The sequence below is a fragment of the Papio anubis genome, chromosome 11 (assembly GCF_008728515.1).
Source record: "Papio anubis isolate 15944 chromosome 11, Panubis1.0, whole genome shotgun sequence".
In the NCBI taxonomy this organism is placed as follows: Eukaryota; Metazoa; Chordata; class Mammalia; order Primates; family Cercopithecidae; genus Papio; species Papio anubis.
In genome coordinates, this window is record NC_044986.1 from 34,140,282 (window position 1) to 34,167,623 (window position 27,342).

The 27,342-nt window shown below is 43.8% G+C and overlaps 1 protein-coding gene across 2 annotated transcripts; it reads left to right on the forward strand.

The window, feature by feature from the left end:
- Nucleotides 1-294: 294 nt before the first annotated feature.
- Nucleotides 295-26,986, forward strand: GOT1 (glutamic-oxaloacetic transaminase 1). Of its 2 annotated transcripts, none has more exons than XM_021943574.2 (9): nt 295-1,563; nt 10,843-11,024; nt 17,010-17,133; nt 17,611-17,723; nt 17,994-18,098; nt 19,985-20,135; nt 20,225-20,390; nt 21,135-21,277; nt 26,079-26,986. In XM_021943574.2, the coding sequence occupies exons 1-9, from the start codon at nt 1,446-1,448 to the stop codon at nt 26,315-26,317; spliced, it is 1,341 nt and encodes a 446-aa protein (XP_021799266.1). In that variant the 5' UTR covers nt 295-1,445; the 3' UTR covers nt 26,318-26,986. The 2 variants fall into 2 exon arrangements, with proteins under 2 accessions (XP_021799266.1, XP_003904154.1); XM_003904105.4 differs by having other exon boundaries at nt 26,178-26,986.
- The last annotated feature ends 356 nt before the right edge of the window (nt 26,987-27,342 follow it).

Genomic DNA, 27,342 nt, shown 5'->3' on the forward strand with positions numbered 1-27,342 from the left:
CTTACTATCTGGGTGACAAAATAATTTGTACACCAAACCCACCTGACAAGCAATTTACCTATAAAACAAACATGTGCATGTACCTCTGAACCTAAAAGTAAAAAAAAAAAAAGTTTACCATCTACGAAGGGTGTGGCAGATATGCAATGGTAACAATAGCTGACATTTAGAGAGTGGTTCTTATATGCAACTAACCACTTCGTATATGTAATAACTCACAAAATCCCCACACCAACTCTGAGGAAAATACTATTATTTCCACAGAGCAGGAACTTCCACAGAAAGGTTAAAATAACGGGACTAAACCTGCCAAGATCGTAAGCGGCAGCCAGAATCTAAACCTAGACAGTCCAGTCCCGGGGATAGGTTCTTAACCACAAAGGCATTTTCTAAAATTGTTAAAAGTACAGAAGCACAGGAAAGAGACATTTTGGCCAGAATAAGGGTTAAGGGAAGGCTTCATGGATGAAGTGGCATTCGCTTTGGGTCTTGAAGGTCAACAGATGGACAGGGCTCCTGGGGAGGAAGCACTCGAACGGGGAAGGAACAGCCTGACGAAGAGGCACTTTGGGTACCAGCCAGCTGACGACAGCAAGATCTGGTCCGGTGCGCGCGGGTGGAAGCTGGGAAGGGACGCCGCGCCCAGATCCCGAGGTCCTTGAGCACCAGGCCCTCTGCAAGGAACCGGGGAGGAAAATCTCAAACTATTAATAGAAGAGCGGCAAAAAGGAATTCGTGGGCACCCCTTCCTGTTGGAAGGACTTTCCCTGCCAGAGACCAAGGCTGGCAGCACAGCTACACTTCCCTCAGAGGGAAACAGCCGACCAAAGTGGTCAAGGTCGCCCGCGCGGGCTCCGGAGCTGTACGTCCTGGCCGAACACTCGCGTCCCGAGCACAGACGCTGCGTATTTGGCTGCTAGCCCGTGCCCGCCAGGCCGGGCCTGGCAGCGCCAACACCTGCTCGGCGGGAACAGGAAGACCTGTCCTCGGGAACTCCCTCCGGCCACCTCCCCGTATCCTCCAGGTCCTCGAAGGTCGAAGAGGCGTCCTCTCCTGGACACTCGCCGCGCGCTCGGCTCCTCCCCTCCGCAGGGAGACTGAAGGAATAACAGCCTCTGCGATAGGAGCACGCTCTACCAATCAACCGTAGTCTCCGCCCACGCCTAAGCCGGAGTAAATTGCATTGGTTACATCATTCTCGGCCGCCGATAAGATTGTTTTCTTGGATTGGCTAATAGCGTTCCTTCCCGCCTGTCTCTTCGTCGTCACAAGCTGCCGATTGATTAATCGCGTTGCCAAGCTCTGGACGCGGCTCGACCATTGGAGGCCGCGGGCCCGCCCCCGTCGGCTAGGTGAAGGTGAGAGTCTCCTCCAGTCGCAGCGGCCAGACCTGACAGGCCAGCTCCGGGCGCAGGGTGAAAGCGTTCGATTCCTGCTCTTTCGATATGGCGCCTCCGTCAGTCTTTTCCGAGGTTCCGCAGGCCCAGCCTGTCCTGGTCTTCAAGCTCACTGCCGACTTCCGGGAGGATCCGGACCCCCGCAAGGTCAACCTGGGAGTGGGAGGTAAGGATGCAGTGCTCTGGAGTGTGAGCAGCTCGGGGAGTGGAGCGGACCCACCCCAGGTCGTGGACATTGTGGGAGAAGCCGAGGCCCAGTGTGGCGCTGCTTGAAGAGGGCGGCGCCGGAGAGGAGGCTGGATCCAATGAAGGCTTCCTAAAACCTGCCCATTTTACAGATCCGGGTGTGGAGTCCCTGGAAAGGGGTGATGTGTCCGAGGCCGCACAAACCAGATGTAGCAGCCAAGACACAAACAGTCTTTCTGATTACCCATTTTGCGTTCTTTATACTACAGCCTCATAAGAAATGGGGCTGCCGGAGCTTGTAGAGAGAGGGAGAAAAATAGGAAGCCTGATAGGCTTAGGGTTCTGGTTGCTGGGAAATGGGTAAAGGAGAACTTTTAACGCTAGGAAGCTCTGTTCTGGGTCGGTAAATATTTGAGTGACCACTGAGTGTCAATCAACTACCTTATTAAGCTTTGTGGGGGGAGACTGAGGTTTGATTTTTGCCCTTAAGGATTTAAAAATCTGCTGATGTTACACATGCTTTGAGACAGTTTAATGCTGCCCCCAGAGGGTCTGGGGGAATGGTTCTGGCCCTCACAGATGTGGTAGGAATAAGTAGAGATGGTGGAAAGGAGTGAAGTATGGATAGTAGAAGCTTACTTTCCACACATCCTGTCTTCATTTCTTGATTCAAGTGATTCTCATCTGTACCTTGGACAGCTAACAGCATGGGTCTCAGTTTCCCCATCTGCCAAGAAGAAGATTTGTATTGGAGTGCCTCTCACATTTTTTACCCCTCACCGTCTCTGATGAATTTGTTATTCTTCTCACTGTCATTTGAATGTTTGAAGCCCCACAGACACTTACTTTCTCCGTTTGGATTTTGCCACATGCAAAGCCAGAGGGATGAAAATGGGTAGGATAAAGCCTTATGCTAGGGAATAGACTTAGAATAAAAGGACTAGAAATTGTGGAAAGAGAAGGTGGAATCATTTTGTAGCAGAGTGTGATATGAAGGACGCTCAGAATCAGGTTTCTCATAGATGATGTTTTGTCTGTGCATAGCATTTGTTAAAAAAAGAAAAAAAAGTCGGCCGGGCGCAGTGGCTCAGGCCTGTAATCCCAGCACTTTGGGAGACCGAGACGGGCGGATCACGAGGTCAGGAGATGAGACGATCCTGGCTAACATGGTGAAACCCTGTCTGTACTAAAAATACAAAAATTAGCTGGACGTAGTGGTGAGTGCCTGTAGTCCCAGGTACTCGGGAGACTGAGGCAGGAGACTTGCTTAAATCCGGGAGATGGAGGTTGCAGTGAGCTGAGATTGCACCTGGCCGACACAGTGAGACTCCGTCTCAAAAAAAAAAAAAAAAAAAAAAAAAAAAAAGTCTTCCCTAAGGAGTATGGGGAGGGGTAAGGAAAAATCCATTGAAAAGTGATGGTTTGTTGAAGCTGGTAATTTGTTGAAGCTGGGTGGTGGGTACATGGGCATACGTTATATTATTCTCTCAGCTTTTGTATAGGTTTCAAATTTTTCATCATAAACCTTTTAAAATAAGTCAGTACTACATAGTTTAGTCCATTGAGGGAAAATGATGTTTTTAGCAGGCAACAGAGTGGGAGAAATGTTGAAAGATTGCCTCAAATTGAATTTGAGTGGACACCATTTGGTCTCTTAATTTAAATCCCGTCCAAAACCTCCAAGTGTTTCTTTGCAGCCAGATATATACAAAGAACTAGTATTACTGTCAGTGTAAATACATCTTTTTAAAACGTCAGATTTGGCCAGGCGCAGTGGCTCACGCCTGTATTCCCAGCACTTTGGGAGGCCAAGGCAAGTGGATCACCTGAGGTCAGGAGTTCGAGACCAGCCTGGCTAACATGGTGAAACCCCGTCTGTACTAAAAATACAAAAATTAGCCGGACGTGGTGGTGCACCCTGGTAGTCACAGCTACTCGGGAGGCTGAAGCAGGAGAATCTCTTGAACCTGGGAGGTGGTGGTTGCAGTGAGCCAAGATCACACCAATTGCACTCCAGCCTGGGTGAGAGAGTGAGACTCCATCTCGAGAAAGAAAAAAAAAGAAAAAATCACGTCAGATTTATTTTATCAATTCAGTTTACCTTTGAACTATCTTACAGGGTTTCTGTGAGGATTAAGTACATTTAAAGTGTTTAGAGCTGTATCTGGCACATAAGTGGGGTTTATATAAGTGTTAGCTATTACTGTTATTGTTGTTCTGGCATTTCTTTGAGTGATTCTCATAAAAGATATTGAATAAAAATTTTCAGTTCAAGAACTGCAAAATGAACTAATTTATGACATTAGTTTGGAAATAAACTGCTCATGCAGAGAAAAAGCACCCCAACAGCACAGGCCAGAAGCAATGGACTCAGGATTGGAGTCCTTGGCTCAGACAGCCACCCCAGCTGTGGTGGTGCCTTTGTCATGTTTTCCAGGAACTCCAGTTCCTTACCATGAGCAAATGATTTATGCATGTAATCTCGTTTAATGCTCACAGCTCTGGAGGGTGGTTTATTACTATTACTGTTTAGAGGCAAGGAGGCCGAAGACTGGAGGTGAAGCAATTTGCCCCAGGTCGTTTGACCACTGGGTGGTAGAGCTGGGAATCCAGGCCAGGCCTCAGAGTCTCTGCCTGCACCTCTATTTCAGGTACCTCCAGGTGGTAGCCAGTACACTGTAGTGGGAAGAGCCAGGAGACCTAGGTACACGCCCAGCACCGTGGTCCAGCAATGTGACCTTGGAAGGGTTATTTAACATCCCTGGGGCTCAGTCTGTTAAACGAGGAGCCAAGACTGAATGACCTTCTCTCAAATTCTACTCTTAAGATTCTACTGTACTAAAAGTCTACTTCACAATTCACCAGCACATTCTATGACTATAGTGTAGGATAGTAATTTTACTGGCCTCATCAGTTGTCTGAGGATTAAATGAATAATTATGTGTGAAATGTGATATGTAAACGAAAAGTGTTATATATAAATGTTATTTTTGATTGTCAATGTGACCCGTCTTTTTGTGGATAGCAGGTGTTTGGATAAGGATCTAATTAGAGTAGAATAAAAGGGCTCCTTCCAGCTTTTATATGTCCTAGCCTTATTTATACCCATCCCCAAGTATACCCCTTGTGAAGAAAATGTAATTAATCACTGACCTTAAGGAAGATACTTTTTTTCCCCCAAGTTAAGATAAAACCAAATGGAGGTTATCTAGTTAATATACCAGTGATTTTGGATACGTTTAGAATAAACTACAACTGTAATCTCAAGTCAGTTTCTACTTGGAGCTAGTTTCCCCAGAGTTGTTCTTGCTGTGATGATTTAAATAATTTCCTTATAGGTAAACAGAGGAGAGTATCACATTTTCCACTGCTAGGCACAATGCTTTCTAAGTTGATCATTTTAGTGCTTCTCAAAGCTTCAGACTGAAGTGGCTTTAAGGACATGGGAGATGGATCCAACCTGGTGCAACCTGTAGCAAGAAGTTTCTTCAAAGACTCCAGTCCATTTTTTCATGTGAGCCTAGCTTTCTTTTGGCGCAGATATACTCTGCTAGCTTTAATATTTCTTGTTTTCAACATGGTTTCCTAGCATCTTCAAATAAAATAGTTGGAAATATATACTTTATCAGGTGTTTCTGAGTACCCCTGGCCTTCTCCCTAGTATCCTAGTTGGGCTTTTGAGTGGGGATGGATGAGGGAAGTGGAGATCTTAGGAAGATGAGGGTGATGGTTTGACCATTTAAATCTCCGTCTTCTTTCTTCCTTTCCTTCTTGCAAAGCAAGACTGCTGGGCCCACATGGGCCCACCTGTAGACTTTGTGAGTCCCCTAAAAGGGCTTGTACCCAAGAAGAAGACCAGTGGGGCATGGAGCTGGGGAGCATGCTGATAAAAAGGCCCCTGACATGGTCCCAGGGGCCTGCTTGCTTCAGGCTTTCTCTAGACATCTCTTGCTTTTAAAAAAGCACATGGATCCATGAACTGACAGCCTAGCTCTTGTTATCTCTGTGATCCTGGGCAAATCATTTGACTTTTCTGGCCACAGTGGCCAGATCCTTAAAATAGACATCACAGTATCTATTTTGTGGATTGCTATACAAATTAAATGAGAGTAAAGAAATGTATTTAGCGCAGTACCTTGTATGTACAAAGTAGTAAATCCGTGTTATTATTCTGCCCTCAGGTTCCATCAATGTCTTTCTCCATGTCCCAGACCTCATCTCTGAATGTCAGGCCTATAGTGGACACATCCTACAGCTCCCTCAAATTCAGCGTGTTCAAAGCACAACTCATCATTTCTACCTTCCCCTTGATCTTTTCTTTTATCTTCCCCTTGTGTTCTAGAGCTTGGTACACCCCCCCACCACCACCCACTCATTATCCAGACGTGAGGGAGACCTTGGAGTTAACAGCAGTCCTTTCCCCAGTCCCCTGTCTGTTTATTTGGTCAATAGGTTCTGTCTTTTCTACCTCAAATCTATTTCCAGTGGCACTCCTTTTCTTTATCCCTGCTGCCATTGCATGAATTCAAGGCCTCATTATTTCCCTTCTGGAATATTGCAGTAGCTTTCTACTGCTTCTACTTCTAGTAACTCACCCTTCTTAACTACTGTCTCTGTCCTTCTCTCCGGTTTATTTTCTGTGGTGTCACTCAAATGATCCCATTAAAATGTGCAACTGTTCATGTCACTCGCTTGCTTAAATGCTTTCAGTGATTACCCATTGAAACTGAAGTTCCTTAAAAGAGACTCCAGGATTCTTTTAGCCACTCCTTAATAGTAATAAGCTAATAATTAATAATAAGCTAATCCTTAATGGATTCCATGTCAGAGTCGTGAAAATGTAGATCCTCAAAGACCTCATGCTCCCCAGGCCTCTGGGGCCTTACACAGGTGTGCCCTCTGGCATGCCCTTCTTCCCTTGTTTACCTTTTAAACTCTAATTCATCTTTCATTCTTCATCCTCTGCAAAATCTTCTTTGACTCCTCAAAGTAGAATTAAAGGCTCTATCTATGCTCTGTGTTTCTTGGAGGGCAGACGGGATCTTATTGTATCAATCTCTGTAGCTTCTACGAGCCAGTGCCTAGCTCATGGTGAGACTTAGTATTTGTTATGTGAATGGGTGAATGAAAGAGTGAATGAGAAACTCAAGGATCCAACAAATAGGAATAAAAATTCTTGGGGAGAGCAGTAATAGTGGTTGCTGATAATGCCTGACCTCACTGCTCCAGTCACCCAAGAGGAATCTGGTTCTGCTTCACTAGGGCAGTAAGGAGAGGCATTGGGAACAAATCTAGAACTCAGCCTGGGAAAAACTGGGCAATGGAGAACTGGCCAGTTTTTTTAGTCACAGTATAGACGCAATGCCTCTCCAACCATCCCCAACCCAAGTAGTAGGAATTTTAGAGTTTCACAAAATATTCAGTAGTGGTAAGAACAGCAGTATTCCAGTCTTTTCTTTCTCTTTCATATTTTATTTATCTGTAACACATTATTTAGAATGACATATTATCATAAATATAAACATATAGCCTAATAATGTTATAGAATAGATATAACACCCAGACACAGAACTAAAACATAACAGAACTGGTTTTTTATAAGCACCCCGAATTTTTGTGCATCTAAATAGTATCCTTTGTAGGTAGTTCAAATATGCTTTTCTTGTTCCAAGATTTCTGGAAACCCCTTTTAGACTGGCTGTCAAGGCATGTAGGACCCACACAAGAGATCATTTTTTAAAATAATTGTTCTCCGTGAGTTTTACCCAGTTTATTCACTCACGCTCTTCAATGGAGATGATGCAAATGCTATTCCCAAAAAATAATTAACTTTGAAAGGACAAAGATTTGGCACTATCGAGGATATTCAAAATAATGAGATGTGGCCTCTAAAAACAATTCCAAAAGAAGTTTCAAGAATATTTTGAACAATGGTAGCATTGTGATCATAGATAGGTTGATGTGCTTTAGGGACAACTCTTACTTGGAAGTAGTTATTTTGGTACATCTTTGGAGAAACCAGACCAAATCCCAGCTGACGAAGGAAGCTTTTTGAACTTGTTGAGAAGTTTGGTGGACTAAGGGGTATACTATGAATGGTATGAGAGTATTGTGAGTTGGGCCAGGCATGGTGGCTCACGCCTGTAATCTCAGCACTTTGGAAGTCTGAGGCGGGAGGACTGCTTGAGCCCAGGAGTTTGAGACCAGCCTAGGCAACAAAGTGAGGCCCTGTTTCTATGAAAAATTGAAAAAAAAAATTAGCTGGTCATGGTGGTGAATGACTTTGGTCTCAGCTACATGGGATGCTGAGGCAAGAGAATTGCTTGAGCCCAGGGGGTTGAAGCTACAGTGAGCTGTGTTCGTGCCACTGCACTCTCGCCTGGGCAACAGAGTGAGACCCTGTCTCAAAAAAAGAAAAAAATATTGTGAGTTAGATTCACTAGAGACGGAAGGTAGACTATGAGTGATATGAGAGTATTATTTGATTCACCTACCCAGAGGCATTTGGTCAGTGGCTCTCAGTCCATAGCCCTGCCTACATTTCTATTACTAGCTTGAAATGTTTCTCAGATTTGCAGATGACACATTCCTGGAGGGTAGAGTTAGCTGATAGAAGACATTCAAAGTGATCTTATAAAGTCTTTTATTTGCTGTATATCCTGTGACCTAATAAATTAACATTTAGATATTTTTCCTAAGAAAACACTCAGGAATATGCATAAATATGAGCATTTATCACAATGTTTATAATAGCAAATAATTTAAAGCAACACAGTTAATACATTATATATAAAAAGAAATATTATTTAGCCTCTAAAATGATGTTGTAAATGGCTCATATGTATGAAAAATACCCAACTGCATTCATAATAAGAGAAATGCAAATTAAAACTACTTGATATATTATATTGGCAAAAATTCACTCAGTGCATAAGGCTATGTGGAAGCAAACACTCTTAAACAGTGCTGGTGGGAATGTAAACTGATATAATTCCTGTATCAATTTGGACAATTTGGAAATATTTGTCAAAACTACAAAAACACATACTTCTTAGCCCACCCTTTTGTTTTCCACCCGGCATCTTACAAATATATTTGCATACGTGTGAGATGACGTATGTACAGGGTTGTTCACTGAAGTATTGTTTTAATAGCCAAAGATTGTAAACAATTCAAATGTCCAACAAGAGACTGACAAAGTAAAATATGGTACATTCATCAGTTAAGGAATTGTAAAAAGAACAAGGACACTATGTGCAAATGTAAAACAATCTTCAAGTGAAAAAGCAAGGAACACAAAACAGTGTATAGTACGCCGTATGCTACCTTTTGTTTAAAAAGGCATATGTAAGAAGCTGTGTTTGCTTGTGTAAGCATAGGGAAATGCTGGAAGGATATTTAAGAAACTAACAGTTGTTATTTGGGAGGGATTTGATAACTAGGTAGATAGAGGATAAGAATGGGATGGAGACATGCAAACATGTCACCTATTAGAAGAATAGTTAATGAGGAAGAAAAATTCATAATATATATTTAAATGGAAAAAAGCATGTTGAAATTCTATGTACAGTATGATCCATATTTTATAAAAGAATATGGCCATCGAAAATAAAGCTTAGAAGGTTGTACACCAAAATTTTCATACTCCTTGTCTCTGAGTACTGGGATTATATGTTATGTTAGTTCTCAACACTACTATAAAGAACTACCTGAGACTGGGTAATTTATAAAGAAAAGAGGTTTAATGGACTCATGGTTCCACAGGCTATATAAGAAACATGGTTGGGAGGCCTCAGGAAACTTATAATCATGGAGGAGGGGTGAAGGGCAAGCAAGCACCTTCACATGGCGGAGCAGTAGAGAGAGCAAAGTGGGAGGTGCTACACACTTTTAAACAACCAGATGTAGTGAGAACTCACTCGCTGTCACAAGAAAAGCAAGGGAGAAATCTGCCCCCATGGCCCATCAACACTGGGGATTACAATTGAACATGAGATTTGGGTGGGGACACAGAGCCAAACCATATCATTCCACTCCTGAGCCCTACCAAATCTCATTTCCTTCTCACGTTTCAAAACACAATCACACGTTAATTATGTTTATTTTTTATCTTCTGGGCTTTTCCCAATTTTCTGCAATCAATGTGTTGTTCAGTAAACAATAACAACAACCCTAAAATGTGATTTTTTTTTTTTTTTTAAGTCAGGGATTAATGTTGGGCAGAAATCAAGAAAATAAAAATCAGAATCAGTCTAAAATTTTATTTCCATTTCAAAATTACTTGCATAAGTATAGGCTTATTCTGGACCTAAACATTCAAGCAGAGAGGCAAATGACCCCTGCCAGGAGTCCTACTTGGAGAGATTATTGACGTGGGTGCAAGGCTAAAGCAACTGCCCTGTAAAGCTCTAATCCTAACATAATCATAGAATAGTGTAGGGAAAGAAATTGGTGATGGATAACTCAGAGTGACTTAAAAATACTTTCAGAGGAAGAGGAAATACTTAGAGGTTTACTGTAGAGCAAGATTAAATATTGTGAACCAGATCAATTTAGATCAATGAAAGGGTGAGGCAGATGAAGTGGGATGAAGTTGGAAGGGTAAACACTGGCTGAGGTCAGAATACAGAGAGGATAAAGATGTGTTTAAGTGGGTCCTTGGGTGATTGTGTCACCTGTTGTTGAAATCCTCAGGGCATTTGCTTATCATTCGTCTTATTTCTGCTCTTCTAGGACAGGAGGAGTGGTGGGCCTTCTTCTGCTCCTTCTCCATGTTTGTGTTGAAGGTGCCAAGTTCATGTGGAAGTAGCACCTAGGCTTTTTCTGGAAGTCTCTTGGGGAGATGCAGAAGGAAGACTGCTGGGCCAATGGCCTAGAGACTTCAATGCAATAGCGATATTGACATGACATTTGCAAGTTGCTTTTTACTTTGCAGAGTGCTTTTCTATGTACTGTCTTATGTGACCAGGCTCTGTGATGTCCCAGTTTCATTTCAGCATTCTACTTTTTGGAGGTCACATAGTTAAGAGCTGTAAGTTCCACAAGGATGGGGACCACATCTGCCCTTATGTTTGCCCAACACCTACCCCAGTGCTTGGCTCAAATTAGGTACTCAGTAAGTGAACGAACTTTTCTCCAATTTCCTTCACTGTTCTGTTTTGACTGGAAGGTGGTGGGATTCTCCCAGTTCACAGTTACAAACTCTTACCTTGGATACAGCCTGAGCCTCCTCTGTGTATAACCCTTTTCCATTCTCCAGCATATCGCACCGATGACTGCCATCCCTGGGTTTTGCCAGTAGTGAAGAAAGTGGAGCAGAAGATTGCTAATGACAATAGCCTAAACCACGAGTATCTGCCAATCCTGGGCCTGGCCGAGTTCCGGAGCTGTGCTTCTCGTCTTGCCCTTGGGGATGACAGCCCAGCTCTCAAGGAGAAGCGGGTAAGTTTTGGGTGAGAATGTATTTTCTCTTTAGAAACTGAAAGTCATCCTGTTCTTACAGTTGGTGACTTCCCCTCACTCCACTAGAGGTCCTGCCATTCTAAGAGCCTTGCTGTTTTCTAGACTTACTGGGCCCTGCCATGACTAAGAACCTTTGCCTGGCCCTACCCTCCACTTGGAATGCCCTCCCTTACTTCTCTAGCTCTGCAGTCCCCACCTCTAAGTCCTTCAAGAGCTGATCAGGGGTCACTTCCACACTGAGTCCTTAGGTATTTTAGGCAGAGCTTGTTGTTTAAGCTCTCTGAGTTATCACAGGACTTTGTTCACAGCTTGGGAATAACAGTACTTAACTGTGCTTACTATAGTGGACAATTTTATAAGTCTTCATCTCCCACAAGACCCTAACTTTCCCCAGAGCAGGGATCATTGCTTACTTATTTACCTTGCAGATTTTCAGCATTTGGCTCTTATCCAGGTACCTCAGATTACAGAGGTTTGGATTCATTCATTCCTTCAGTCATCAGATGCCCACTACTAGAGCCAGGCACTGTTCAGATGCTAGAGCACAGCAGGGACTCAAATATACAGAATCCACTACGTTTGCTTTCAGTTTTGGGGAGAGGAACAGACTACAAATGTAATCCTATTGACTATATCAATAAGAAAATGATGTAGTATACTAAAGATGATAAATGCTATGAAAATAGAGCAGGAGGAGGCATGTGAGGAATTCTGGGAGTGGATACAGTTTTAACTAGGGTGGTTATGATAGAAATAGAAATGACATTTGAGCCAAAACTAAAGATGAGACATAAATGAAAGAATGAATGAACAAGAAAACCAGCAGTAATCATTTCTTCCCTTAGATTTTTCTTCTCCAGATTCAACATTTCCAGATCCTTTACCCATTTTGTGGAGACCTATTTTCTAGACTCCTCACTCCCTTGTACTACTTTTCCACTTTTAGATCTTAGGATCCAGACAGAAATGTTCATTTTTCATCCCCAGCGTAGTACTGTTTCAGCTTTGAGATTACTGAGCATTGTAGAAAGGAGGGCTCGTGGGCCATAACTCATTGTCACATCATGACATCCCACTCTCGCTTTGATTGCCTGTAGGAGACTTGGGGCTTTTGCTGTGGCTCACATCTTTTCACCACTTGCCGAGACCAGCTCGGATGGGGAGACCCAAACCCAGCGGCGCTAGAGGAATTAAAGACATACACACAGAAATATAGAGGTGTGAAGTGGGAAATCAGGGGTCTCACAGCCTTCAGAGCTGAGAGCCTCAAACAGAGATTTACCCACTTACTTATTGACAGCAAGCCAGTGATAAGCATTGTTTTTATAGATTATAGATTAACTAAAAGTATTCCTTATGGGAAACAAAGGGATGGGCTGAAATAAAGGAATGGGTTTGGCTAGTTAACTGCAGCAGGAGCATGTCCTTAAGGCACAGATCGTGCTTGCTGCTGTTAGTGGTTTAAGAACGCCTTTAAGCAGTTTTCCACCCTGGGTGGGCCAGGTGTTCCTTGCCCTCATTCCGGTAAACCCACAACCTTCCAGCGTGGGGGTTATGGCCATCATGAACATGTCACAGTGCTGCAGAGATTTTGTTTATGGCCAGTTTTAGGGCCAGTTTATGGCCAGATTTTGGGGGGCCTGTTCCCAACAACCACTGTCTTCTTTCTTCATCTAGTTCAGCACATGCTTATGTAGTACCATGTGCCAGATGCCGTGAGAGATGCTGGAGCCACCCAGATGAATGCAGTATGGCTCTGGCCACAGGCAGCTCCTGGTTGCTCTCCTAGTCCTCACAGTGAAGTCATAGTATTGACAAATTGTTATCTCAGACAAGGGTTCTAGAATCCAGCAATCATATGCTGACATGTCTAGCAGTGGCCTGCTCTGTCTAGCTTCATACCAAGTCTTCCTGGATTTCCCTTCTTCTGGATACTCCTGTTTACCCAGGTCCAGTTGCCTGGCTCCTTGAGAAGTCTGTACTTATTTCCTTTGATGTTGTGATTTTCCTTTATAACAAGTACATTCTTAGGTTGTAGGACAATTTGCCAAAAATCAGTTCGCAGAATGACCAAATTGCTATGTTATTGATTCACCAAAAACTTGTTTCTGTTAATTGCTGATATTTAGAGCAACTTGTGTTTCACTGAAGCCATCCAGTATTTAATATAGTTTTAGGGAGTGATAACTTCTTGAGAATTTGATATTTCAAGTGTCAAATATATCATGGATGTCAAGGATTAGTTAATGTGGAGTGGGTTTATCTCTTCTAAGCACATTTTTAAAGTATTCTGACTTTTTAAAAAAATGAATTGGCTTTCTGTAGTGGGAGAGAATGGGTGGAGTTAAAAGTTGGGCACCGGAAATGAAAAATTATGCCTGGAAATGTTTCCACTGGCGTCTGTCATGTTTCCAGAAGTTAAAACCATGTTCAAGGGAAGTCTTGCTCATATGCTTAGGAAGTATTAGCACTCCAGAGTGTCTTAGGTATCTGAAATGTGAAGTCATGTATGAAATTGACATTCAACTTAGCTGGATGACAAACCTATAAAAAATAAATGCACATTTGTGTTGTATCATCTTGGTAGCAATTTGCATAAAAAATTCAGGTAAGCCACAATGTGGGGGCAAAACTTTTAAAGTAATAGCAAGGGATGAGTGCTCAGTAAAGATCACTGTAAAGAACAGAGAGGTTAGCCCACCAAATCTGACATACACTGAGCATTTTCACCCCAGTGCACTGCCTTCGCTCCTCTCTGTAATGTACAGCTGTGTTTACTTCTGCATCCCTTTGAGTGTCAACTTTGCTTATGTTTCATATTTCAGATAGTATTCTTTCACAGATGCTCACACCTATAAATACAAACAGAACACTGGTGCATAATAGTGCCGATAATTGGTATCATTGCCTTGTTCCTGGCTTAAATGGGGTTTCTGCTAAACGATTTATTGTTTTTAAGCTGACTTATGGGTTGAATGAATTTTTTTCAGTCATTTTCAGGGAGTATCCACTGTTTCCTATATTACTAAGCATTTATCTCAGGAATAGCCAAGCTTTTCTTATCTGTTGTGATGATCATTTGGGTTTTCTGTATCTAGCAGCATGGCAGGTTTTATGTCTCTTATAATCCATTCATGGGATGACTCTCAATCAAGGGGGTAATTTGAATGTACTGCTGGATTAATACTGTTCATTAGTGTTTACTTGGGAAGTTAGTATCAAGGTACGAGCTAGGTCTCTCATTCTACCTTTTTCCCTTTTGTTGTCTTTTAGCATCAATGTTATGTTAGGTTCTTAAAAAGATTTAGGAAGCTTTTCTTCTCTAAGAAGAGTTTTAAAACCTTTTTATTGGCCAGCTGCGGTGGCTCACACCTGTAATCCCAGCACTTTGGGAGGCTGAGGCAGGCAGATCACCAGGTCAGGAGTTTGAGACCGGCCTGACCAACATGGTGAAACCCCATCTCTACTAAAAATACAAAAATTAGCCAGGTTTTTTTTTGGTGTGGTGGCGCATGTCTGTAATCCCAGCTACTCAGGAGGCTGAGGCAGGAGAATCACTTGAATCCAGGAGGCAGAGGTTGCAGTAAGCCAAGATCGCACCTCTGCAGTCCAGCCTGGGCAACAGAGCGAGACTCTCTCAAAAAACAAAAAGCAACAACAAAAAAAACCTTTTTATTATGGAAAATTTCAAATCTATATGAAAGTAGAGAAAACAGTATGAAGAATGAATCCCTGCTAGTATGAGGAATGTATCCATCACCTAGCTTCGACAATTATCTGTATAGGTTCAATCCTGTATATTTCCCTCTACCCGACTCCCTGCCTCCCTGCCTCCCTGCCCTCCACCAGAGCTGGATTATTTAATAGTAAATTTCAGACATCTAAATAGGTGTTTTAAATTGTTGTAAAATTTTATGACTAATACATGAATACATTCATCTTATTTTTAAAAAAACGACTTACAGATTAGGCCAAAGTCCCTTTCAACCACTACATCCTTGGACCCCTTTCCAGAGGTTGCCACTGTTAGAAGATTGGTGTGTGTCCCTCCTTGTATTTATTTATTTATTTGAGACAGAGTCTCGCCATGTTGCCCAGGCTGGAGGGCAGTGGTGCCATCTTGGCTCATTGCAACCTCTACCTCCCAGGTTCAAATGATTCTCGTGTGTCAGCCTCCCAAGTAGCTGGGATTACAGGTGTGTGCCACCATGCCTGGCTAATTTTTTTGTAATTTTAGCAGCGACAGGGTTTCACCGTGTTGGCCAGGCTGGATCTCAAACTCCTGGGCTCAAGTGATCCACCTGCCTTGGCCTCCCAAAGTACTGGGATCACAGGCGTGAGCCACTGCGTCTGGCTAGATATACTTTTTCTTGTGATCTTTTTCTTCCTTTCTCTTCAATCCTTGAGGTAAATTGGGCAACGTGGTTTATGACATTTTTCTGCTGACTTATGCTGAAACCTAATTAGAATTTTGAAGAAGCAAAGTCAAAGATCTATAGGCAAAGATCTATTCTAATAACTACATCATTAGAATGTAGTGACTCGGTCTAGAATGGAAAACCTGGATTTGTGCTGAGCTGTGCCACTCACAGCTGTGTATCCTTTGGGAAAACATGTCTCTGAATCAGTTCCTCATGTGTCAGGGGATATAGACTTGACTTTTGAGGGCATGTGGGCATTGAATGTACGTGAAAGCATTTTGTAAATGATAAAATATAGGAATAGGAAACCAAACACCACATCTTCTGACTTATAAGTGGGAGCTGAACAATGAGAACACGTGGATACAGGGAGGGGAACATCACACACCAGGGCCTGTCAGTGGTTGGTTGGCAAGGGGAGGGAGAGCATTAGGACAAATACCTAATGCATGCGGGGCTTAAAACCTAGATGACGGGTTGATGGGTGCAACAAACCACCATGACACATGTATACCTATATAACAAACCTGCACATTCTGCACATGTATCCCAGAACTTAAAGTAAAATGAATAAATAAATAAAAAGATAAAATATGACTTTTATTGTTGCCTATGTTAGGTCACTTTAAGATGAGAGGAAGCCGGCCAGGTGCAGTGGCTCACACCTGTAATCCCAGCAGTTTGAGAGGCCAAGGCAGGTGGATCACAAGGTCAGGAGTTCGAGACCAGCCTGGCCAAAATGATGAAATCCCGTCTCCACTAAATATACAAAAAATTAGCAAGACATGGTGGCGGGCACCTGTAGTCCCAGCTACTCAGAAGGTTGAGGCAGGATAATCACTTGAACCTGGGAGGCGGAGGTTGCAGTGAGCCGAGACCATGCCACTGCACTCCAGCCTGGGCAACAGAATGAGACTCTGTCTCAAAAAGAAAAAAAAAAAAGAGAGAGAGAGAGAGAGGAAGCCAAGGAGAGGAAAGTAGTATTCATGCATCACCTCTGTTTTGTTAGAATGTACTTCTAAGGATTAATAAGCCTGAATTCTAGAGATGAGGAGTAGTACAGATTGATGTCAATGACAAGTTAGGAACACTGTTTTAGAGGCTTATGCTAGAGGGTAAGTTTGATCTTAGGATGGGTGCTGAAGACATGGGTTTGCCTTCTAAGGCATTTGCATGCGTGCACATGTGTGTGCACGCACACACACACACACACTGTGGCCTTGGTGTGTCCTCTACCTCTGTGTTCAGAAAGGAAGCTTCTTCTAGTGTCAGACCTCCTGGGTTGAAGACTGGCACTCCTGCTCAGTAGCTGGTAACTTTGAGCAAGGTTCTTTACCTCTCTCAGCCTCAGTTTCCTCAGTTGTAAACATGGGCAAATCATAGTACCTTTTTTATGTAGTTGTTGTAAGGTTTTGATGAGATAATATGATTAAAGGGCTTAGCACAGAACAGGCACAGAGTAAGTACTCATTATTACCTTATTTTTATAAATATTATCTAACCTTACCATTATCAGCCTGTGACCCTATTTCTTCTCTTTCAGGTTGGAGGTGTGCAGTCTTTGGGGGGAACGGGTGCACTTCGAATTGGGGCTGATTTCTTAGCGCGCTGGTACAATGGAACAAACAACAAGAACACACCCGTCTATGTGTCCTCACCAACCTGGGGTGAGTTTTTCAGCTGAAGTGAGAGGAAAAACAGAAACCAGAGAGAATTATCCTCATGACTCTCCCTGGTTACACAGAAAATGTAATCCAGCCCTGGAACAACTGACCATTGGGAATGGTTTGAACAGTGGGTTATGGCAGTGCATGAGAAACCTGCTGCTCAAAATCAAGTTAAGAATACTCTTTCTCAAGACTCTTGGTAGACTTGTATCTACCAAGGCTATGTTGAAACTCCCCAGAGGAGGCATAGAATGTAGATGTAGGAAGTATCATTGTAGTAGAATATAAGTCTGGCATTAATGTGACTGGTTGAACTTGTTCTTGGTTACAGTCATTCCTCTACATCTTAACCCCCAGCCTGGATGATGCCCAGTGGACACTGAGCCTGGGAGGGCCCTGGAAGCTGACTTGCATCCTTTCCACTCATGCCTCCTAGTGTTTGTAAAAGTGCTTAACTTTTTACTCCTTTGCATGCAGAGAATCACAATGCTGTATTTTCCGCTGCTGGTTTTAAAGACATTCGGTCCTATCGCTACTGGGATGCAGAGAAGAGAGGACTGGACCTCCAGGGCTTCCTGAATGATCTGGAGGTGGGTGATTTAGAGGAAAAAGTAGAGAATTGCATGGTGTCAGGAATAGCAGGCAAAGTCTTTGGACCAGTTGCTAAGTGAAGGGGTCTGAGACACCTTCCCCACACCAGATGGTGGTTTCTGACATAGCACATAAGAGAGAGGGCACAAAAGAGACATGAAAGAGTGACAAGAATATGATTGCCCTTTGCCCTCCATCACTGACTGATCTGCTGCTGTCTCCCAGTATTCCCGTCAGTGTCAGAGCTGACATAGCTTCCTTCTCCTCAGAACGCTCCTGAGTTCTCCATCATTGTCCTCCACGCCTGTGCACACAACCCAACTGGGACCGACCCAACTCCGGAGCAGTGGAAGCAGATTGCTTCTGTCATGAAGGTAACTGCCTCTTCTGAGCATCTCTTAAAAAAATAATATGTTTTCTTATTTAATGTATTCAGAAGTAATACCTGTTTGCTGTTTGCTGAGGAATTAGGAAAATGGGAAAAGTCCAAAGAAAAAATAAGTATTAACTGTAAATTTTATTACCTAAAGAAAGACACTGTTAATGTTTTGGTAGATGGAATGTCAGACTGTGTGTGTGTGTGTGTGTGTGTGTGTGTCTAGTTTTATATATATATGTTTTACAAAGATGAGATCATTTTGTCTGTACTGTTTTTTGCAACACAATTTGTTTTTCATTTTCACTTCTTTATATACACGTCATTGAATATTTTGCAGGATCATTTTTCATAGCTATATTATATTCCTTTCATGGATGTGTCATATGAGGGATGGGGTAAATCATCTGATGAATATTTAGGTTTACTTCAGATTACTTGATCTGATGAACAATTACATAACAAAACTTCCCTTTATGATTTCTTTGGCGTAATTTCTAGGTGGGAATTCCTAGCTGAAAGTGTGTCTATTCTTCGTTAACGAGTCTGTAGAATACTTACTGAGGAACTGCTGTGTATTGGGCACTGTGGGAATACAGTATTGAACGGAGCAGATGCAGTCCCTACCCTCAAAGACAGACAGCCTGTTTGTGGAGATGGACGAGTACTAAGGCAGCTGCGATACTGTGAGATAGCTGTGTTGATGGTGTTATATGGGGGTACATAGTGCAGACTTTGGGCAGTGTATATGTGGGAGTTGGGGGTTGGTGGCAGGAACCTTCCTGGAAGAAGTGGTTTCCATGTTGAGTCCTGTAGGATGGGGAAGAGTTAAGAAGGCATCAGCAGACAGGCGTTGACAGGGAAGGGATGTACTCTGCAGAGGGCAGAGCATAGTCAGAAGCCCCAGGCAGAGATCATGGGGAGTGTGAGAGATGAGGCTAGAGTGAATAGGGGCGGCCTCTGTACTGAGGCTTAGACTTTATTCTCAGGGCAGTGGGGAACCACTGAAATCTTGGATGTCGGGGAGTGACATGATCAGATGTGCATGATCTTAAGGTCACCCTGATGTCACAGCGGGGAATGGATCAGAGAGAGGCAAGACTAAACAGGCTGTGGGAGCAGTTAGGAGACCGTTGCCATAGCCCAGGTAGGAGTTGATGGTGACCTGGATGAAGTAGGTAGCAGTGGGGACATTGAGATGGAAAAGGATTTGGGAGCTCTGAAGAGACAGGACTGATAGGACTTGGGGGGTGCCAGGATGTGGGGGATGAGCTGTAGAGGAGTCATCCTGGGCTAGGAGTCCAGACACCTCCCAGTCCCGCCTAATCAAGATACACCTAAGAGATGGGAATCAAAGTATAACCAAAGGCTTAGACAGTTCTAGAGAGGGAAGCGGTGTCCACTCAGAGAGCCCAGCTGTAGAAGCAGGTTCCCTGTGGAGAGCTCTTTGAGGAGATGAGTGACAAGAATGGAGGCTACTCTGTTCCCTTCCTCTTGAGTACCTAGTAGAATCGCCTTGAGGTTGTGAGGAGCCCTGGGGATACCAAGCCTACACTTGACTAAGGCTCTCACGCCAGAAATTTACGGAGGAGAATCCACAACGTAGGACACTGCCTTCTTGCATCAGAAGTAAGCCCTGTTTAAGCTGAATTGGGATACTCTAGGACAATGTACTTTTAAAAAGTAAAGTTTACGGAAAAGGTTGCACTTGCTGGTTGTAGAGAGAAATGGATGTAAAGTGGTGTTTGGGTGCGTATAGTCAAGAAACAGGAGAAATGGACAGCGTTTGAAATTTCCTCCAGGCATCAGCTGGGGAAGGAAGGCTGGTGTCTGAGGTTGGTGCCAGAAGGATTTCCTGCCTTGACTCACTTTCCTTCCCCGCAGCACCGGTTTCTGTTCCCCTTCTTTGACTCAGCGTATCAGGGCTTTGCATCTGGAAACCTAGAGAGAGATGCCTGGGCCATTCGCTATTTTGTGTCTGAAGGCTTCGAGTTCTTCTGTGCCCAGTCCTTCTCCAAGAACTTCGGGCTCTACAGTGAGTGCTCTCCCGAGGAGTTACAGCCCCATCTCCCCGCATCACTCCCCGCTTCGGCAGCCACAGCTGATTGTGTTCCCTCTCTTTAGATGAGAGAGTCGGGAATCTGACTGTGGTTGGAAAAGAACCTGAGAGCATCCTGCGAGTCCTTTCCCAGATGGAGAAGATTGTGCGGATTACTTGGTCCAATCCCCCCGCCCAGGGAGCACGAATCGTGGCCGACACCCTCTCTAACCCTGAGCTCTTTGAGGAATGGTAAGGGGCTCCCAGTTTGGTGGGCCAGGGGGTGGAGAGTGCAGAGCAGTAATTGTCCCAGTACATTTAACTGGGTCTCTTCCTTTCATTTTGGCAGAAGCAGGATCAAATTACGTTAACTTCTTTGACTCTCAGATATTTGTAAAACGGGCTGATACCTACCTCACATGTGCATAACACAACACCTGGAAGAGAGGAGGGGGCACTCGGTGAATGGCAGTTTTCCCCAATTTCCCCTCCACCCAGTCTTCCTCCCCATAAAGTTTGAAAACCCAGGAAGGCATTCCCAACAGAATAGAATACCCAGCCTCTAGGCAGTTTAACAGTTTGGGAGCTCTTGGTTTTTATCTGTAACTTACCTACACTTTATCTTATTTTAGAACAGTAATTTTATATAGTAGCTACATCTGCAATCTCTATTTAATAAGTCCTGATGAAACATATTACCCTATTAATATCTATAGCAGCACCTCGGTGAAGCCTGAGTTGAAACGTGAGTGTATTATGGCCAGTATACCCAAGACCAGCACTAGACTCACTAGGAAATGTAGTCCTTTCCTTCTTCCCCCTAAGTGTCTCTCTCTCTGGTATGTTCATCCACCCATCCAGACATCCACATGCCATAATAGGCAGGTTATGATCCCATTGTCGGCTGTCATTTAAATTACGGTTTTTAAACCTGTGTGTTTTCGGGTACCATCTTTCCTGTCTGGATTGGTATTTATGTCACTGTCCATGCTTCAGGAAAGGTAATGTGAAGACAATGGCTGACCGGATTCTGACCATGAGATCTGAACTCAGGGCACGACTAGAAGCCCTCAAAACCCCTGGGACCTGGAACCACATCACTGATCAAATTGGCATGTTCAGCTACACTGGGTTGAACCGTAAGTGGCCCCCACCACCTCCAGCACATGTGTGCATGTAGACACACAACATTCCTTTCAGTCGCTGGCCTTGAGCTCACCTTCACGGCCTTTGCCTAATTGGGTAGCCGTTGCTTTGGACCAAGACAAGTTAGGTTTTCTTACGGTGTCCCACGGTCTCGTAAACTCTTTGGGTCTCAGAAGAGTATTGTGGTCTGCCCTGCTGACCCACAGCCAAGATATTTCCATTTTTGTGGGCTGGGAAGTGGCTCAGAGCCAGCCAGTAGGTAACAGGATTGGTAGCTGGGAGCCTTAATTTATGAAAGGTTCTTATAAATGCTCAGGTACATTTTGGGTTTGCCTTAATCCTGAATATAAATATGTATGATTATTCAGAGACCTGATTTCTTAACAGATCTTTCCTATTTCTAGGTATTATCCTCAAAAAGGGGTTACAAAGTTATCTCTGCATTTCATAAACAAGAACCTAGATTGGGCTGGGCGCAGTGGCTCACACCTGTAATCCCAGCAGTTTGGGAGGCCAAGGCAGGCAGATCACGAGTTCGGGAGATCAAGACCATCCTGGCTAACACGGTGAAACCCTGTCTCTACTAAAAATACAAAAAAATTAGCTGGGCATGGTGGTGGGCGCCTGTAGTCCCAGCTACTCGGGAGGCTGAGGCAGGAGAATGGTGTGAACCTGGGAGGCGGAGCTTGCAGTGAGCTGACACCACGCCACTGCACTCTAGCCTGGGCAACAGAGCTTGACTCTGTCTCAAAACAAAACAAAACAAAGAACCTAGATTGGTGGTTGGAATTAAAGCTGATTGAAAATCTAGTAGGCGGTCATGCGTGATCTTGGTCGGTTGTCAGTAGGGCACATCTGCCATCTGCAGTCCCATCTGATGACAGAAGAGGCATTTCTTCTTTTTTTTTGAGATGGAGTCTTGCTCTGTTGCTCAAGCTGGAGTGCAGTGGTGTGATCTCGACTCACTGCAACCTCCACCTCCCGAATTCAGGCGATTCTCCTGCGTCAGCCTCCCAAGTAGCTGAGATTACAGGCGTCATTTCTTTAGTAATTCCCACAGTGCAGATGTGGCCACTCACCTGTGTGTCCCAGTGACTCTAGGGAGGGATGTGTGGCTGGCTTGGTTTGTAGGTATAACAGCAGAGGCCGTGGGGAGGTATTTAACTGGGGCCATCACAGTGCCAGCGTGAAGTGCTCTCAGAAAAATCCAAAGGAAATAAATATAAATGAAAGTTAATAGAGCTTGTATTGTGGACCCCTCAAAATACTTTGGGGTAAAATGAAGCTACCTAAGAAAGTAAAGAAATAGCTCAGTTAGCTGTAGATGTCCTCTTGACTGTGGAACGGAGAATTAATTCACTCACAATTGTAAAAATATTATAAATAACAGAAGTATTAATAATCTTTAGTAGTAATAGTCTAAAAGTTCACAATATGGGAATGTCTCCCTATAAAATATTCATATCTTCCCATTATCCACAGGAGGAAATTAGTTTTATTAATATTATGAATTGGGAAAATGATGAGAATAGAACTGTGCTTATAACACAAAAGTTGTATTTTTAGCACTTGACATCATTTGCCCTTACTAAAAACAGGGGTTTTGTTTTCCTCCCAACTTTTTTTTTTTTTCTTTTTGAGACAGAGTCTTGCTCTGTTGCTCAGGCTGGAGTGCAGCGGCACAATCTTGGCTCACTGCAACCTCCACCTCCTGGATTCAAGCGATTCTCCTGCCTCAGCCTCTCAAGTAGCTGGGACTACAGGCATAAGCCACCACACCTGGCTAATTTTTGTATTTTTAGTAGAGACAGGGTTTCACCATGTTGACCAGGCTGGTCTCAAACTCTTGACCTCAAAGTGATCCACCTGCCCCGCCTCCCAAAGTGCTGGGATTATAGGCATGAGCCACCATGCCCGGCCTTTTTTTTTTTTTTTTTTTTGAGACAGGGTCTCACTCTGTCACCCAAGGTAGAGTGCAGTGGTGCAATCTCGAGTCATTGCAACTTCCACCCCCTGGGCTCAGGTGATCCTTCCACCTCAGCCTCCGAGTGGCTGGGACCACAGGCGTGGACTACCATGCCCATCTAATTTTTTTGTAGAAACGGGGTTTCACCATATTGCTTAGGCTGATCTCAAACTCCTGAGCTCAAGTGATCTGCCTGCCTCGGTCTTCCAAGGTGCTGGGATTACAAGCGTGAGCTACTGCACCTGGCCGGAAAAGTTTTAAACATACAGAAAAGTTGGAGCAATTGTACAGTGAACTCCCATACACTCGCCATCTAGTTTCTACAATTCTCACATTACAATACTTCCTTTGTTATCTTTTTTCTGTCAGAATGGGGCTTTTAACCTGGAGTCCCTGGATGTACTTTTAGGAGAACTATGAAGCCCCTGAAATGATGTTTAAAAAATTGTGTATGTGTATTTTGGCCCTACTCTAGGGAAAGAGTCCATAACTTTTACTGGCTTCTCAAACTCTGACACTCCTTTCTCTGAAAAAGTAGAAAGGCCTCAGTTTTACTAAAACAAAACCAAAAACCAGCGTAGGAGCCGTTACTCACTGCCTCAGGGCACAGGTTTTTAGAAACAGTGGTGCACCCGGGGCTGTGCTGCCTTGAGGCTCTATCGCCTTGGGTGACCAGTTCACACAGGTAAACCACTTCTGAAGCTTGCTTTGTTTGTTTGTTTGGAGGGGTCAAGGGAAAACTTACCCTTTGCCCTCTGAAAGTTTGCTGGAAATCAGCTGACAAAAGGCAGATTAATAGGAGAAAAGTCATACAAATTTATTTATTTATTTTTGAGACAGAGTCTCACTCTGTTGCCCAGGCTGGAGTGCAGTGGCACGATCGTGGCTTACTGTAGCCTTGACCTCCCAGGCCCAAGCAATCCACCCACCTCAGCCTTTGTAGTACCTGGGACCACAGGCGTGTGCTGCCACGCCCGGCTAATTCTTAAGATTTTTTTTTGTAGAGACGGGGGTCTCCTTATGATGCCCAGGCTGGTCTTTAACTCCTGGGCTTGAGCAATCCTCCCTCCTTGGCCTCCCAAAGTACTTGGATTACAGGCATGAGCCACTGTGCCTGGCCAGCATGCAAATTTATTAACTTGCACAGGTGTCTTACAAAATAAAACTAAAATAAATGGCCAGATGATTGATGCTTTTATATCATCTTGGGGTTACAGAAAGAATGGAAGCTTGGAGCTTGGCAAAACAGGTTGTGGCAGACAGAGAAGAGAAGGCCTGGTTAGCAAAGGTGGTCTTGTTATATTATGTAGATAAGTCACAGGTAGCAGCCCTCGGAGAAAATAGCTGGTAAAGGTCTATTTCATTTAGACCTTTAAAGGCATCAGACTCTCAGTTAATTTCCCGTAGATCTGGACAAGGGAGGTCCTCAGAGAAAGTCTAGCTGCAGCCATGCAGATTTTCTCTACAGATACAGATCTCTCTCACAAAAGACAGCTTTGCAGGGCTACTTGTGTATGTAGGCCCTCTGAACAGCCATCTCAAAATATGTCAAAGTATATTTTGGGGTGAACTGTTTTGGTTTCCCTCAAGGAGCCCTGAGTCCAGGGTCCAGAGTTTTTACTTCCATAGAGAGGCAGTGTAGCATCACAGTGTACAGCCTGGACTTAAAATCCTGCCTGAAAATCCCACATCCACCACTGACCAGCTGTGCGACCTCGGAAGGCCATTTAACGTCTTTATGGCCTATTTATAAGACAGGCACGATACAGTTATTATCAGGATGAACTAAGATGCAGTGCTTAGAACACTGCCTAGCACATAAGTGTTCGCTCCTCTGATTATGATGATTTTATTATTTCCATTTCCTCAGGTTGGTGGTATCTTAAAAGTACTAATTACTTAAGCAATAATTCACTAATTTTTTTTTTTTAAATGTTTTGAGACAGAGTCTCACTCTGTCACCCAGGCTGGAGTGCAGGGGTGTGATCTCGGCTCACTGCAACTTCCTCCTGTTGGATTTCAAGCAATTCTCCTGTCTCAGCCTCCTGAGTAGCTGGGACCATAGGCACGTGCCACCACGCCCAGCTAATTTTTGTATTTTTAGTAGAGACTGGGTCTCAGCATGTTGGCCTAGCTGGTCTCGAACTTCTGACCTCAGGTGATCCATCTACCTTGGCCTCCCGAAGTGCTGGGATCACAGGCGTGAGCCACTGTGCCCAGCCGAATTCACTAAAATTCTATCAATGGATTTGCCAAATAGCAAAACTGCTCTAGAGACTGTTGTATAAAGGAAGTACAGGTAGTCTGTTCTTACTCATATGTGATACATTTCTGCAAACATGGAAAAACTCTGCTGCATCTGCGAGAGAGCTGAGAAATGAACAGAAGTCTGATGGTGCTGGGTCAGAGAGGTCTGTGTCATTTCTCAGCTCATTGGTTAATTCACACAGTATTGATCAGGTACCTCATGCCTTGGGCCTTGTCCAGTGTACTGTAAATATGAAATGTCAAAGGGAGGCTGCTGCGGGTGCTCAGTGTTAAGTCCAGGTTAGGGAAGAACTAAAGGAGGCACTTCATAGCCAGCGTTTCATAATGCTATCCATCTGATGGTTGTTTTTAGTTGATAGGGGTGTCCTGGTGGATGTAAATGTATAAGGCTTGGTTGGAAGGCAATCCCAGATTAAAATTCCCATCAGTAGTAGCCATATTGAATTTTCTGGGGCTTCAAAGGTGAACTAGTAAGAGTACTTTCCAGAATCTAGTGAGTATATTTTTCTGTTTGTCAGTTGGTCAAAATAGCGCCTTTTGTTTTGCTTCTCTCTGTTAAGGGGAAAGAAGGAAAGCTGTAATTGCCATACAATTGCTGAGCCTCCACTGCTTTAAGGATCCCCTCTGCTCTGATTATGTCTCCTTTTGGTTTTCAACAGCCAAGCAGGTTGAGTATCTGATCAATGAAAAGCACATCTACCTGCTGCCAAGTGGTCGAATCAACGTGAGTGGCTTAACCACCAAAAATCTAGATTATGTGGCCACCTCCATCCATGAAGCCATCACCAAAATCCAGTGAAGAAACACCACCCGTCCAGTACCACCAAAGTAGTTCTCTGTCATGCGTGTTCCCTGCCTGCACAAACCTACATGTACATATCATGGATCAGAGACACTTGCAGGACTGAAAGGCTGCTCTGGTGAGGCGGCCTCTGTTTAAACCGTCCCCACGTGAAGAGAACATCCCTTGAGATGAATTTGGAGACTGGGATTAGAGCCTTGGGAGGTCAAAGCAAATTAAAATTTTTATTTAAGAATAAAAGAGTCCTTTGATCATGAGACATAGGTATCTTGTCCCCCTGGCTAAAAGGCAGGAGTATTGCGTGTGGCAACCACGTGCTTCTGTGTGGTGTTTGACTCTGTACAAAGTCTAGTCCCAAAGATCAAGTTGTCTGAAGGAGCCAAAGTGTGAATGTGGGTGTCGGCTGTGGCATTAAACTCATCATCTCAAGCCGGAGTGTCTGGTCTGCCTGCTCTTTCTGCATGGTTGTGTCCCTAGTCCTAAGCTTTGGTTCTTTAGGGCGACTGTGTTAAGAAGGATATTTAATCATGACACACACATATTTAACTGAAACAGAAGTTTGACCAAACAGTATTCACTCGTGATGTGTGTAGTGCGTTCTATTTTTGAGCCATTCTACTGTGTTCTACTTCACCTAAAAAAGTAAAATAAAAATGTTGATCAAGACCCATGGACTTGATTTTGTGACCATTAATAGGTTGTGACCCCCAGTTTAAAATGAATGCTTTCGAGGGTTTTACTAGTGGCTAAAGGAATAGCTTCCTTCAGTGAACTACCATATAACTCCCTGGCGATTTTGCGGGCTTGTCATTTGGAGGCCCGCTGTCTTCTTATGTTACTTAAGAAACTGGACTTCTTGGACTTGTGAGAGGGGATGACATCACTTAGGTTGATTATAGAACATCAGCCTGTCCCCTGCTGTCAGAGTCCCTCCTGGTTTATTGAAGCAGTTAGAACCACAGAAACATAGATCACAATTTTCAGAGTCCAAGGGCCACTCCAAGTGGCCATTTTGTAGAATT

Coding starts and splice junctions, on each gene's coding strand:
- GOT1 (XM_021943574.2), top strand. CDS start 1,446: ATGGCGCCTCCGTCAGTCTTTTCCGAGGTTCCGCAGGCCCAGCCTGTC. Junction 11,025..17,009: donor CAGCTCTCAAGGAGAAGCGG/GTAAGTTTTGGG, acceptor CTTCTCTTTCAG/GTTGGAGGTGTGCAGTCTTT. Junction 18,099..19,984: donor AGATTGCTTCTGTCATGAAG/GTAACTGCCTCT, acceptor CCTTCCCCGCAG/CACCGGTTTCTGTTCCCCTT.